The 15,000-nt window shown below is 37.1% G+C and overlaps 2 protein-coding genes across 5 annotated transcripts in view; both read left to right on the top strand.

Moving 5' to 3' along the window:
- The window catches only part of sif (still life), a 1,404,800-nt gene that overhangs the window by 135,622 nt on the left and 1,254,178 nt on the right, over positions 1 to 15,000 (top strand). The window lies entirely within an intron of this gene.
- LOC137646449 (uncharacterized) lies at positions 2,675 to 4,641 on the top strand. Its single transcript, XM_068379574.1, has 2 exons — positions 2,675 to 2,937; positions 4,065 to 4,641. The coding sequence occupies exons 1-2, from the start codon at positions 2,675 to 2,677 to the stop codon at positions 4,639 to 4,641; spliced, it is 840 nt and encodes a 279-aa protein (XP_068235675.1).

The following is a 15,000-nucleotide window of genomic DNA, read 5'->3' as shown; positions in this document are numbered from 1 at the left end:
TATATATATATATATATATATATATATATATATATATTGTTACGCCCGTGCTTGTGAGTCCGGCCTTGCTTAAGGAACTCAGGGCAATAACAAAAGAAAAGGAACAATGGAAAGGTTGCCAGTCGGCAATAAGACAGGGAATACCGACAAAATAGATATATTTACAATAATATTTAATTAAAAATTAATCAAAAGGGGAGTACAACAGATAACTACTATATATTTTAAGTAAGCCACGAGGTACTTCACGGGGAGTTGGATTTTTACGAGTGCTCATGTGGAGTTGGTTGGACCTGGACGATTTCAGCACCAGCAATCTCATTCCCTGGAAAGGGAAATAAATTAAATTGTTAACCAATCACTTCCTTCTACAGGCTGGGAACACGACTTTGTATGGTTAAAACCTTTAAGCAAATTAAATAAAAGTGCAAACTTAGAAATTTAAACACTACACATGGGAATCAACAGTGTCACAGGGTGAGTTAATTAAGGTTAGGAGCAAACAGCCCACGTGGTTGGGACACAAGACTAGGATAACAAAGGTTCAGTGGGTAGGATCTTTCGTTAAAGGATAAAAGGAAAAAATGGGATGTGATAAAGAAGGGATGGAAGGCTGGGTAAGGATGATGAAGATCTCAATGTACAGACACCTTACCTTGATAAAAAGAACTCTGTTTCCTCCTTTGTGGAGGAAGTGTCACAGGTCCTGCTCTGATGGAGTCTTGAGAGCGAAGAAGAATGGTGTTGCTCTCACGGAGGCTGGTTAGCGAAGAAGGATGCCCATCCGTTGTTAGGTTGAGTTGAGAGTCAGTCCTCCCAATGCGAGGGGTGGGGGGTGTCATTGGCCTGACCGCTGTCCCATTGATCTCGTCTTCCGACGCCCTTCGCAACTCGCCTCCCTCGTCTTCTTGGATCCCGTGTGGCGGTGTTTAACGGCCACGTGCGTAGAAGATGTCTGAAACTGAGACCTCAGGGGAGTAGACTGGTATAGGATGGTTGGGGGTGGTGAGGCTCTGGGTAGGGTCCCAACGCTTGTGGCATTCTGACTGGTCCTTGCTGGTGGGGTCTTTTGTTTGAAAAAAAAGTGGTGCAATGACCGCCAAGAATGGCAATATATATATATATATATATATATATATATATATATATATATATATATATATATATATATATATATATAATCATCATCATCAACCGTTGCTAGTCCTCTCTAGAACAAAGGACTCAGCCAAGGCCTTTCACTCCCGTCTCTTTATGGCCTTTCTATGCCAGTCTATACAGCAAATATTCTTAGCTCGTCAGTCCCTCGTCTCTTCTTCCTTCTCCCGCTTCTTTTGCAATTTCTAGGGACCTAATCTGCTATTCTGTTATTCTTAATGTCCATTTTTTGTCTGTCAGTGTCCTCCCCATGTCTACTTTGGTTAAATATAATACACACTAATTTCGGCTCTATTTTCATTACCTTCATTTTATTTCCAATTTTGATGGTAACTGCCTTTAAGCTTCAAGCAACACTCAACCCAAAAGATAAAAGACCTTAAGTATACAGTAGGCCTACACATGCTAACCTGGACTCTAGTGTCATTGCTATGCAAATGTCAACCTTAGGCGACTAATTTGCAGTGTATAAATGACTGTGTTTTTCATTTAGTAACCCAGTTTTGTGACAGTTCTCGTTTTATTCACATATGTTCTTGGCATGTCACATTGATGATCTTTTGCCTGTTGCCCCTCAGCTCGGTTATGTTGATGATCTTTTACCCGCGGCCCCCCAGCTCATCGTTTCGTCTGTCATATACTCTTGACATGTACACCACTGACCTTGACTCATTTGTCCATGCAGCCACAATAAAACTCCTGATCTTCACCACTAAAGATGGGTGTCAGGGTTCAGTTCCATATCATGGGTGTAAGACTCTTAAGCAGCCAAGCAGTTTTGTGAGCAATGGAACACCCTCATACTGTATGATACCCTCAAATCATACACCCTGGAGCGGTACTCACTGTTGCCAGCCACCTGTGTAGCCAAATTTTTTTCAGCTCTTTCAACAATCATTTGGGATCAAAAGGCATTGCTTGCCTTCTGATAAATGGTCAGAATTACTCTCCTTCAGCCATCTGCAGATAGTTCTCATTAAGTAAACTTAGTTTGTGCCCTTTGGGTCAAATGCCAGCTGAATGAAGGACCTGTTGACCATAGTCGACGCCATTATGGACAGTCGCTCCACCCACCACCTTGGAGACTTCCGTCAATGCCCCCACTTCTGATGAAGGGAACAAGCATTCAACACTAATTGAAACTGATCTGAATGCTGTAGGACATCGATGCCCACCTCGTGACATGCCAGAGTAGTGACGCCCACCTCCCATCTATGCCACCCTATGTCCATTCCCTAAACAACGCCTTCAATAACCACTAATGATGCTCCTCACCCTCAGTTGTGCTACTACCACTCTAGATTTGGGACTGATACAAAGAAATATGTGAGTGGATGTCAGTTGTGAAAATACATGCAAATATGCCATTGCTTGAGTCGGTGGCCTCCCCATTCAATAATCTTTTCCTATTTGCATGATATAAGAACTGATGTGCACTTTCTGGTAGATACTGGTGCTTGCCAGTTCTTACTGCTTCTTTCCCTCTGTAGGGCATGATGCCCTCATTCTAAGCCTGATGGTGTCTACTTGTTGGGCACCAACAGACCTGATATCTCCACACAGTTACGAGACACTGACATTGTCAGTTAGAGGCGCCCAGTACCAATGGAATTTTATCATTGCTAATATTACACTGCCTCTCATTGGTGCAGATCTCCTTGCCCATTTCTACTCTCTGGCTGACATTGATCACCAACATTCAGTTGATGCCAACTCCTGCTCGTCCACACCTTTATCACTTACTCACTTCAACCTTGCTCTCCACATCAGCATGCCCATGTAAGAAATGGGCCTTTGCCATTGTCCTTATACATTATTCTGAAGAAGAATGGCTACCTTCACACTTGTGGGGATTACAAACATCTTAACATGCTGACGGAACAAGACCACTACCCATTCCTCAAAATTACTGACATCACCACGTACCTTCACGATGCTAAAGTTTTTTCCAAACCCCAGACAACTGAAGAGGGTATTATCAGGGGTCCACATACCCAGAAGACATCCCAAAGACTTCCATTACCACTCCCTTCAGCATATATATTTTCAATTGCTCCTGCTTTGGCCTTCGTAATGCAGGGGCCACATTTCAATGGCTTATGGATAGTGCGTATGTTATGTGGATGACATCCTTAATCATCTGCAGTAGAAGGGGATTCTAGTCAGGTAGACTAGTTTACCTTGGGGCCCAAGGAAGTTTCACTCTTAGGACACTGCATTACTCCTGAGGGTGTCCATCCCCTTCCTGAGAATGTATCAGCAGTACATAAGTTTCTCACACCCTTAACTGTCAAAGGCTAGGTGAACTATTATCACCGTTTCTTCCCAGCCATTGCCACCACTCTTGCCCCCCCTCAATGTCAAGTCAAACAACCTGAAGTGGGGCCCTCTTCTGGTGGCGGCCTTCATCAATGTAAATAAAGCCCAACCTTATCAACTCATACTGCTCTCAATTTTCTTGTGCCAGTGACTTCTCTGTAGGGATAGTACTTTTTTATAGAAAATTATCCAAGGCAGAATCCAGGTGCTCTACCTTTGACCACTAACTACTGGTCGTGTACATGGCTATTTTACATGTCCGCCACTTCTTAGAGGGCACACCCTTCATCCATTGCGCTAACTGCATACCCCATGTGCCCGCCTTCACACAACAGTCCAATGACTAGACCGCCCATCAATGCCAACAATGCCATTCCCTTCTACCAAAGTCACTCTTCAGGCCACGACGTAGTCACGCTAAGCCTATCGACGTCGTCCTGGTAGCGGCCAACGGCTTTGAGATCCTTACCAAGGGGTATGAGACACTCCCACTATCATTTAGAAGCACCAAATACCATTGGATATTCCTTGTTGCAGACTTAACATTGCCACTGTGGAATTCCTTGCACATGTCCAACTCCTGGTAGATGTGGCACATCAATGCTGAGTCAACACAGACCCTTACTCACCAACACCTCTTTAACCTGCCCCTCTCTGACCTCAAACTCCACATCAGTGCACCCACGGAGGCCTTTACCCACTCCTCACATCGTACCTGGAAGTCTTCTGTCTAGAACTTTGCCAAACAACAGTTCCTGCCAAGTATGGTATTTATCACCACATCAAGGCGACAGGGCCCCCAGATTCAGGCATCTGACCAGGGAGGGTTTGGCAGGCACTAAACAAGCAATGGGCGAAGTGGAAGAAATGGGTCTTTCCCAAAAGGCCTCAAGCCCTTGTGGGGATTATAGGCGTATGGACATGCAGAAAGAACCTAATCACCACCCCTTCCCCAACATCGCTGATGTTACCTCCTACTTTCACAAAGCGAAGGTATTCTCCATGATCAACCTATTGAAGGGGTATTATCAGGTGCCCATGAATCCAGAGGACATCCCACGATTGCCATCAGCACCCCTTGTGGTACATACACCTTCACTTACTCCTGTTTTGACCTTCGAAATGCTGGGGCCACTTTTCAACGCCTCATGGATGGCATCTTAGGGGACATCCCCTTCTGCGTATGTTACGTGGACAAAACTTGTCTTCTCTTACTCCAAAGAGGAACACCTCTTGTCACCTACACATAGTTCTCGATCACCTACAGTAGAACAGTACTACAAGTGCTCTGTCACCTACACATCGTTCTTGATCACTTACAATAGAACAGTACTACAAGTGTACCTTTGGTGCCAACTAAATATTGTTCTTAGGGCATAGCATCACTCCTAAAGGCGTCCACCCCTTCCCTGAGAAGGTAGCACCTGCTCAGAATTTCCCCACGCCCTTGACCATCAAAGCGTTGCAAGAGTTCTTGATACCTACCCCATGCGCTGACAGGTGTTTGATTTCATCCATAGCCTCTCACAACCCTCGTGCCAATAATCTGCACAGTTATTGAAGCCGAATATTCATTTATCACTGCATTACTAAGGATGGGACTGTATTTCATGTTAAACTTCAAAAGTACATCTACACACGGATTCAAGAGAGGGCATCTTTCTTCAACCTCAGCATCGTTTATCCCACATTCACGTTGATGTAGTAGGTCCCCTACCCACATCATGAAGACAACATTACCTGTTTACCATCATTGACCTCTCCACTCTTTGGCATGAAGACATCCCCATGCAAACTGCAATCTCCGCCTCATGTACATTCACCTTACACCTTACTCTCAGGGTGGATAGCAAGATTCGGTATCCCATATTACTTTTGACAGGATTAGCATTTTTACTTCTCAATTGTGGATATCATTTGCTAATCTCCTGGGTATCACACTACATCAGACAACCGCTTACAACCTTACAGCCAACAGAATGGTTTACGTTTTCATCACTCCGTCAAATCAGCTTTGATCTCCCACTGCAATGACTCCAATGACTGTATATATGTATATATATACTGTATATATATACATATATACAATATATGTATATATATATATATACATATATACAATATATGTATATATATATATATATGTATATATATATATATATATATATATATATATATATATATATATGTATATATATCTATATATATGTATATATATACACATGTATGTATAATATATATATATATATATATATATATATATATATATATATATATATATATATGTATATATAATATGTTATACATACATATATATGTGTTTATATAATACATGCCAGACAGTACTACATTGGATCCTCTCCGGTTACGGTTCTTTCCCTTTGTCTAAATATACACCGAATAGTCTGACCTATTCTTTACAGATTCTCCTCTGTCCTCATACAACTGACAACACTCAGATTACCAAACAATTCTTCTTCCTCCAGGGGGTTTACTACGGCATTGTAATTGTTCAGTGGCTAGTTTCCTCTTGGTAAGGGTAGAAGAGACTTTTTAGCTATGGTAAGCAGCTCTTTTAGGAGAAGGACACTTCAAAATCAATCCATTGTTCTCTAGTCTTGGTAGTGCCATAGCCTCTGTGCCATGGTCTTCCACTGTCTTGGGTTAGAGTTCTCTTGCTTGAGGGTACACTCAGGCACACTATTCTATCTAATTTTTCTTCCTCTTGTTTGGTTAAAGTTTTTTTAGTTTATATAGGAAATACTTATTTTAATGTTGTTACTGTTCTTAAAATATTTTATTTTTCCTTTCCTCACTGTGCTATTTTCCCTGTTGGGGCCCCTGGTCTTATAGCATTTTGCTTTTCCAACTAGGGTTGTAGCTTAGCAAATAATAATGAAATAATAATATATATATACATATATATACACACACACACACACACATATATATATATATATATATATATACACATATATATATATATGTATATGTATATATATATATATATATATATATATATATATATATATATATACACATTCATGTATATATATCAACATCATCAGCCGTTGTTAGTCCACTGCAGGATTAAGGCCTCAGACATGTCATTCCACTCCCGTTTGTTTATGGTCTTTCTACGGCGTTATATACCCGCAAATTTTCTTAGCCCGTCAATCCATCGTCTTCTCTCCCTTCCTTTCCCTGCTTCGGTTGCAATCTCTAGGAACCCATTCTGTTAATCCTCTTCTCCATATATTATCTGCCATTTTTGTTATATATCCTGCCCATATCCTTTTAATATTCTTACATGTTAGAATATTCTCTACTTTAGATTGCTATTGCATCAATGTTACTCTTTCTCTGTCTCTTACTATTAATCCCATCATTATTCTTTCCATAGCTCTTTCAGTCGTAACTATAGTCCATTTCTTTTAGCGATGCATATTTGCACCGACTCGCGGCGGTGCCCTTTTAGCTCGGAAAAGTTTCCTGATCGCTGATTGGTTAGAATTATCTTGTCCAACCAATCAGCGATCCGGAAACTTTTCCGAGCTAAAAGGGCACCGCTGCGAGTCGGTGCAAATATGCATCGCTAAAAGAAATTGACTATAGCTTATGTTCTAAAACTTTTGTGTTTGTATTGTGCATCGCTTCATGTACTCTATATATAGAATAATGAAGGCCATTTAAAAATTGGCCAAGAGGACTGCTTCGAGGATTTTAAAAGGCCCTTGCTGCTTACTAGGAATTTGTAGCTAATACTTATTGAAAGGCCAAATGATGAACAGCATGAAATTTTATCTACACCTTCACGAAAGTGATGAAGGGATAAACAATTATCTCATTTATATCTGGATATGTGTTTCCTCTGAACTGTCGGTTTACATTTGTTTGTAGATTTAGTGAGCGCATGCACATACACGTGCACAATTACACACAATTTCACACACACACGCGCGCGCACACACACACACATATATATATATAATGTGTGTGTGTGTGTGTCTGTTTGTGTATAGAAGAAAGCTTATTTTTTATGAAAATATTTTGATATGCAGTCATGTCATCTTAATTGTAAGTTTTCAAATAATTTAAAAAGATTAATATATTTATATTTTGGTTTATTGTATAATTGAATATGCAGTTTTACCTGAATAACGTTTGTCTCAACCTATCGGGTTTAATGAAGTCTACCAGTTTACATTGGCATATCCGTAACCATTTGTCATCTGATTCCGTATATTATTATTATTATTATTATTATTATTATTATTATTATTACTATCTTGTTCTAACCTTGTGTTCATAGGCAGCCATCTCTCTTACTTAATCAGTTTTCGTTGTTCACTGGAGTATTGAGCCTCATTATAGATGTTCTCATGCAACCCTCGTCCCACCACACATTCCTACTTCCTATTATTATTATTATTATTATTATTATTATTATTATTATTATTATTATTATTATTTTTATTATTATTATTATCATTAATATTATTATTATTATTATTAATTATTATTTTTATTATTATTATTATTATTATTATTATTATTATATTTATTATTATTATTGTTATTATTATTATTATTATTATTATTATTATTATTATTATTATTATCAATATTATTATTATTACTATTATTATTATTATTATTATGAACAAAAATATGACTTTCTTATCTTTGCAAGTTTGGTCTTTAATGCTCACTCGAATAGAAATTTAGATATTTTGTTATTGGTTGTGTCGAATACACACTGATTTTATCTTATCTAAAGTGATTATTTGCGAGTGAGGTATGTTCGTGTCGATCATAGCCAGGCGTGTGGGTTTGTGTGTATGAGAGAGAGAGAGAGAGAGAGAGAGAGAGAGAGAGAGAGAGAGAGAGAGAGAGAGAGAGAGAGAGAGAGAGTTTTACAGAGAATGAATGTTGGCATATACATTTTATGAATAAGGGGTATATATTCATTTGTATATATACCCAGAATAGCTTTTTTTTGGAGAGAGAGAGAGAGAGAGAGAGAGAGAGAGAGAGAGAGAGAGAGAGAGAGAGAGAGAGAGAGAGAGAGAGAGAGTTTTACAGAGAATGAATGTTGGCCTATACATTTTATGAATAAGGGGTATATATTTATTTGCATATATACTCAGAATAGCTTTTTTTGGGGAGAGAGAGAGAGAGAGAGAGAGAGAGAGAGAGAGAGAGAGAGAGAGAGAGAGAGAGAGAGAGAGAGAGAGAGTTTTACAGAGAATGAATGTTGGCCTATACATTTTATGAATAAGGGGTATATATTTATTTGCATATATACTCAGAATAGCTTTTTTTGGGGAGAGAGAGAGAGAGAGAGAGAGAGAGAAAAAAAGAGAGAATGAATGTTGGCATATACATTTTATGAATGAGGGGTATATGTTCATTTGCATATATACTCAGAATAGCTTTTTTTGGAGAGAGAGAGAGAGAGAGAGAGAGAGAGAGAGAGAGAGAGAGAGAGAGAGAGAGAAGGTTTTACAGAGAATGAATGTTGGCATATACATTTTATGAATAAGGGGTATATATTCATTTGCATATATACTCATAATAGCTTTTTGTGGAGAGAGAGAGAGAGAGAGAGAGAGAGAGAGAGAGAGAGAGAGAGAGAGAGAGAGAGAGAGAGAGAAAGTTTTACAGAGAATGAATGTTGGCATATACATTTTATGAATAAGGGGTATATATTCATTTGCATATATCCTCAGAATAGCTTTTTTGGAGAGAGAGAGAGAGAGAGAGAGAGAGAGAGAGAGAGAGAGAGAGAGAGAGAGAGAGAGAGAGAGAGAGAGACTAGACTAGACTAGACTAGACTAGACTAGACTCCATTTAAATACTGTGCGATGTTTGTAAACACGTTGATGCCCAAGTTGTCGTCCTTGTGTGGGGCTACCGCTGGTCATTTGTTTGTTGAGGGCGTTGTTGTTGAAGGTACGGAACAAGTGACATTTGGGAAGGTATGTAAATGTTTTTGTTTTGTTTAGTGTTATTTTAATATCGTCACCCTCATAAACTAACTGCTTAAGTCATTTTCTCCACTTGTTGGGAAATCAAAAAAAAAAAAAAACCTTATTTCCTAATTGTTTATATCATTGTCTTGAGCTTCAATTCACATATTCTTAACGGAAGAATTTGTGAATTAGAATTTGTTAATTGAAGCTCAATACAATGATATAAAGAATTAGGAAATGAGAAGGTTTTTTTTATTTCCCAACAAGTGGAGAAAATGACTTAAGCAGTTAGTTTATGAGGGTGACGATATATTATGTTCCCTATGCATATTTATCTTATGATAATAACAGTGACTTCTATCTTGTTTCTTTGGTATCACACACTATGGAAAACAGCTGGTCAATAAAAAAAAAAAATAAATCCGTACGCTTGACCCTAATTACGAAATATGTATTGCTTTGGTGATTTTCGCATGATGAAACGGTGGTGATATAGATTATCATATAGATGTTATTGTTTTTTCAAATTGTAATTTGGATATTAGGGCTTAATATGTTTATTAGTTTTATCCAGTATGGTGTAAATAGGTTTTGGACAACAGAAACTCATTAAAATTATAGATATTTAAATAACGAACCACATACATTGCTTGAATGTATCTTTTATAGTGGATATTTTATTTCTGTTTAAACTTTTTGCATACACACCAATGTTTTTTTTATGAACGGAATAGTGTTAAAAACCTCTTAAAATTAAACCGAGTTTGATTCTATTTATTTTTTTTTTTTCACAGCTTTTTAATTTTGATGTATCCTATTATCTCTGTCACGTTTTCCTTCATCTTCGGTCCATGTGAATATTAAAGGAACTTGAAATCACAAGTTTTTTTTTTTTTTTTCCAAATTTATTCATAGTCTAAACATGGCTGTAATTGCACTGAAGTACATATATGGAAATAGGTTTTCATAGTATAAATTTACACTGCTCAGTTTTGAACCCCGTTAAAGACGTGGACATGTTTCCTGGCGCTGATCAATGTCACCATAGCTTTGTACCAACCGTGTGTCACACGATCGTACATAATTCCTTTTGTATATATTCTGCTTGTATCTTAGCTCTTCCCTCGCACTAAAAAGAACCAGAATAAACATGTCTGCGTTTCTCCTATGTAACATTGTCTGTTTCTCGAACATGTAATTTCCTGTTGCCTTGAGGTTTTATATATAAAGGAGAGTGTTCTATAATAAATTAACTCAGTTGCTTTCACACTGCCTTTGAGTTCACAACCTTCTCTCGGCCCGTCACAGCTTCGCCCTTTTGTATCGTTTTGTGTTAAGCTCATTTATATGAGAACACTATTAAAAAAACCTTAGTTAAATTTCATACACCACCGATGCACCTTGATATGAATAGACTTCTACTCATGCTACAAGTAGATAACACTTACTCTCCGTATGGCTTTGATCTCGCATCAAACACTTAGTGTTTAAATTTAATGCTTTGGCCTGATCTGCTGATTTTTTCCTGTACAGTTGGCTCCATTAATTGCGGTACACTTCACTGGAAGATACGAAAACGTCTTGTTGCAGGTAAAGCTATGTTCAGCAAAAGAGAAACTGTTGACAAGGCTGCCTGTAAAACAAAGTTGCTCAGCTTGTAAAACACGAGCTCAACTTTTATTTTATTAACGTTGTCATTTGCTTAACAGCACTGGTACAGTTGGCTTCATTAATTCCGGTACACTGATGTCTCCTTAACTTCCAATGAAGTGTACCGGAATTAATGAAGCCAACTGTACAATAGGGATGCCTTCACAAAATTGCATCCTTAGATGCACCTCAGTAAGAACATTAATCTCCCTGGTTCCGTAAATCAAATCATATCAAGATTTTAATCGCCTTAACTTTAAAAGTTTGACCATGACTTCACATTTCTTGATTTCGTATCAAGCTATTTCTTCGACAATAGTAACAATGCATCCATATAACTTCATTCATAAAGGAATCTTGGCATGAACTCTTCAGTTGTGCAAAAAATATGATTTGCTTTCAGCCTTCATTACTTTGATGTTAGCTAAAATAATTTTTGAATACTCTTAAAAATCACAGACATCTCCAAACAATATGTATGTATGTATATATATATATATATATATATATATATATATATAGAGAGAGAGAGAGAGAGAGAGAGAGAGAGAGAGAGAGAGAGAGAGAGAGAGAGAGAGAGATAGTGCGTGTGTGTATAATTCTTAAGCAATTAACCTGTCATAGTTTCTTCTGAAGTGAAAACTAAAATCTTCAATTATACCTACTTTTGCAAAGTCCTTAACATAACGTGGTAAATGTGACAGACACACTAATGGGCAGACAGTGAATATCTCTTCATGCACTGGTCTGCTCTTGTACCCACTGAATTAAGCCCTTCAATTGTGCAAGAGTAGTTGTTTGTGTTGACGTGGTAAGCGTGACTAATACACTTGACTTTGAAATACATATACAAACGGAGGCGACTAATGAAATAAATGCTCCAAAAATAACTATAAACCATTCTTGTTGATATTTTAAAGCTAAACGTCAGTTTCCTGACAATGTATGTTTTGAATGTATGCCTAAAATGTCTCTTGAATATATGGGCATCCATGTCCTTGTTGATATGGTTGTTTATCATATCTTATGTACAGTTGGCTTTAAGAATTCCGGTACACAAAACTACAGACTATCTATGGTGATGTGTATCGGAATTCTTGGAGGCAACTCTACATTGTCATGTTTATAAATATGTATGTGGGTCAGAATGAGTCAACTTTGGTAACTACGTATGTTTGTATACGTGATAGAGATCATTCATATTTCATTGATTGAGCATTGTCACAGTACCACTATTAAGACCTTTCGATGTGAAAAGAAAACAAGAGAAAAATGGTTAACTCTGCTTGGTCTACATGTTTGATATTGCAAAGCTTGAGAAATCGTATTTTAAGCGATCGTGTGATTATTAGACTCTGCATGCTGTACCAACCGTGTGTCACACGATCGCTCATAAATTATTTTGTATATATTATGCTTGTATCTGCGCTCTCCCCTCGCACTAAAAAGAACCAGAATAAACATGTCTGCGTATTTCCTCTCTAACATTGTCTGTTTCTCGAACATGAAAATTCCTGTTGCCATGAGGTTTTGTATATAAAGGAGAGAGTTCTTTAATAAACTTACTCAGTTGATTGCATCCTGCCTTTGAGTCATAACCTTTCTCTCGGCCGTCACAATGCCATCCTCATGTATAGTTTCCTTTAATTTAGATGCTGGATGTAAATTGATTCTGTATAACTTTCAGGAAAATATTATTGTTCTTCTTCTCAGTTGGAAGTTTTTATATTCACTCTCTGACCCTTCATTTGATTCTGAAATTTAGACCTGATATGATTTTATCGAGTGTAAGCTTCATATTATGTTTTCTATGTTGAGGAAATTCCTGTGACGGCCGAGAGAAGGTTATGACTCAAAGGCAGGATGCAATCAACTGAGTAACTTTATTAAAGAACACTCTCCTTTATATACAAAACCTCAAGGCAACAGGAATTTTCATGTTCGAGAAACAGGCAATGTTAGAGAGGAAAAACGCTGACATGTTTATTCTGGTTCTTTTTAGTGCGAGGGAAGAGCCAAGATACAAGCATAATATATACAAAATGAATTATGTACGATCGTGTGACACACGGTTGGTACAGTCCTATCTCGATAACAGGTTTTTTCTATTTTTTTTTCTCTGATTTCATATATTTTATGCTATAAACTTCGAGTTTGACATTTAACTCAGTTTTGCTTTGAGTGTTCTCATTTAAAATGTTTCCTGAACTTTAGTTTTTTATTTCCAAATATATTTTTGCTATAAAGTCTCATCTCCATATTTTTTTTATTTTCTTTCGAACTGAAATCGTTGCGTAATGATTTATGAATGCCTTGCTTAGTTCATACTTCTTTCTGCTTCTCTTTTAACTAGCTGAAATCTTTTACACTATCTTTATTTTTAGGAAATTATTTTATTACATTTATTTCATGATGATTATTTTAAGGATAGAATATAATCAAATTAAAAGTATTTCAGGATGTTTTCAGTAGACAACTAGAAATAGAAAGAGTTTAGATATGTATCTTATGTTGTCTTCATATTTTAACATATTATAATAGGTGTTTATTGCTGTCTCAAGTTTACAGTATAATGTTCCAAGAAGTATTTCCTCGCTCTTTATACTTATTCCTTATATAAAAGAGATTTATTTTAGTCTTAAACTAAGAACTTAATCCCGGGATAGTCATTTCATGTTTTTAATTTTAGTCCCGAACATTATGAATATTGCTATCGTGATTTCTGAGCTTGATGTATGATGTTTTATTTCGAACTGAAACTTCGATTTGGTTATATCAACTGTTTCAGGGTTGCAATTTGCTATCAGGATATACTACATCTGAATTAAGAAACGGTAAATAAATCATAATGCGAATTTGTCACATAATGGTTCGGTCTTCATTTATTAACGCAGTTGTGTGTTCCAGGATCAAAATCTCCTAATAGCATTTACTCCTAGGTCCGAATTCAGCTGTAATAAATGTCCAAAGACCAGGGTATGAATGTATTTAAGTTTGAATTGCATACGAGTAATTCTTTTACAGGAAAGAATTTGATTATCAGATGCTTCAGGATCTAAATGTTAAAGTGGGAAAAATGTGTCATGTGTCTTCAAATGCTTCAGGATCTAAATGTTAAAGTGGGAGAAATGTGTCATGTTTCTTCAGATGCTTCAGGATCTAAATGTTAAAGTGGGAGAAATGTGTCATGTTTCTTCAGATGCTTCAGGATCTAAATGTTAAAGTGGGAGAAATGTGTCATGTTTCTTCAGATGCTTCAGGATCTAAATGTTAAAGTGGGAAAAATGTGTCATGTTTCTTCAGATGCTTCAGGATCTAAATATTAAAGTGGGAAAAATGTGTCATGTTTCTTCAGATGCTTCAGGATCTAAATGTTAAAGTGGGAAAAATGTGTCATGTTTCTTCAGATGCTTCAGGATCTAAATGTTAAAGTGGGAAAAATGTGTCATGTTTCTTCAGATGCTTCAGGATCTAAATGTTAAAGTGGGAAAAATGTGTCATGTTTCTTCAGATGCTTCAGGATCTAAATATTAAAGTGGGAAAAATGTGTCATGTTTCTTCAGATGCTTCAGAATCTAAATATTGAAAAATGTGTCATGTTTCTTCAGATGCTTCAGGATCTGAATATTAAAGTGGGAAAAATGCGTCATGTTTCTTCAGATGCTTCAGGATCTAAATGTTAAAGTGGGAAAAATGTGTCCTGTTTCTTCAGATGCTTCAGGATCTAAATGTTAAAGTGGGAAAAATGTGTCCTGTTTCTTCAGATGCTTCAGGATCTAAATGTTAAAGTGGGAAAAATGTGTCCTGTTTCTTCAGATGCTTCAGGATCTAAATGTTAAAGTGGGAAAAATGTGTCCTGTTTCTTCAGATGCTTCAGGATCTAAATGTTAAAGTGGGA

The sequence above is a fragment of the Palaemon carinicauda genome, chromosome 1, assembly GCF_036898095.1.
Source record: "Palaemon carinicauda isolate YSFRI2023 chromosome 1, ASM3689809v2, whole genome shotgun sequence".
NCBI lineage: Eukaryota > Metazoa > Arthropoda > Malacostraca > Decapoda > Palaemonidae > Palaemon > Palaemon carinicauda.
This window is presented reverse-complemented; position numbering and strand designations above follow the sequence as displayed.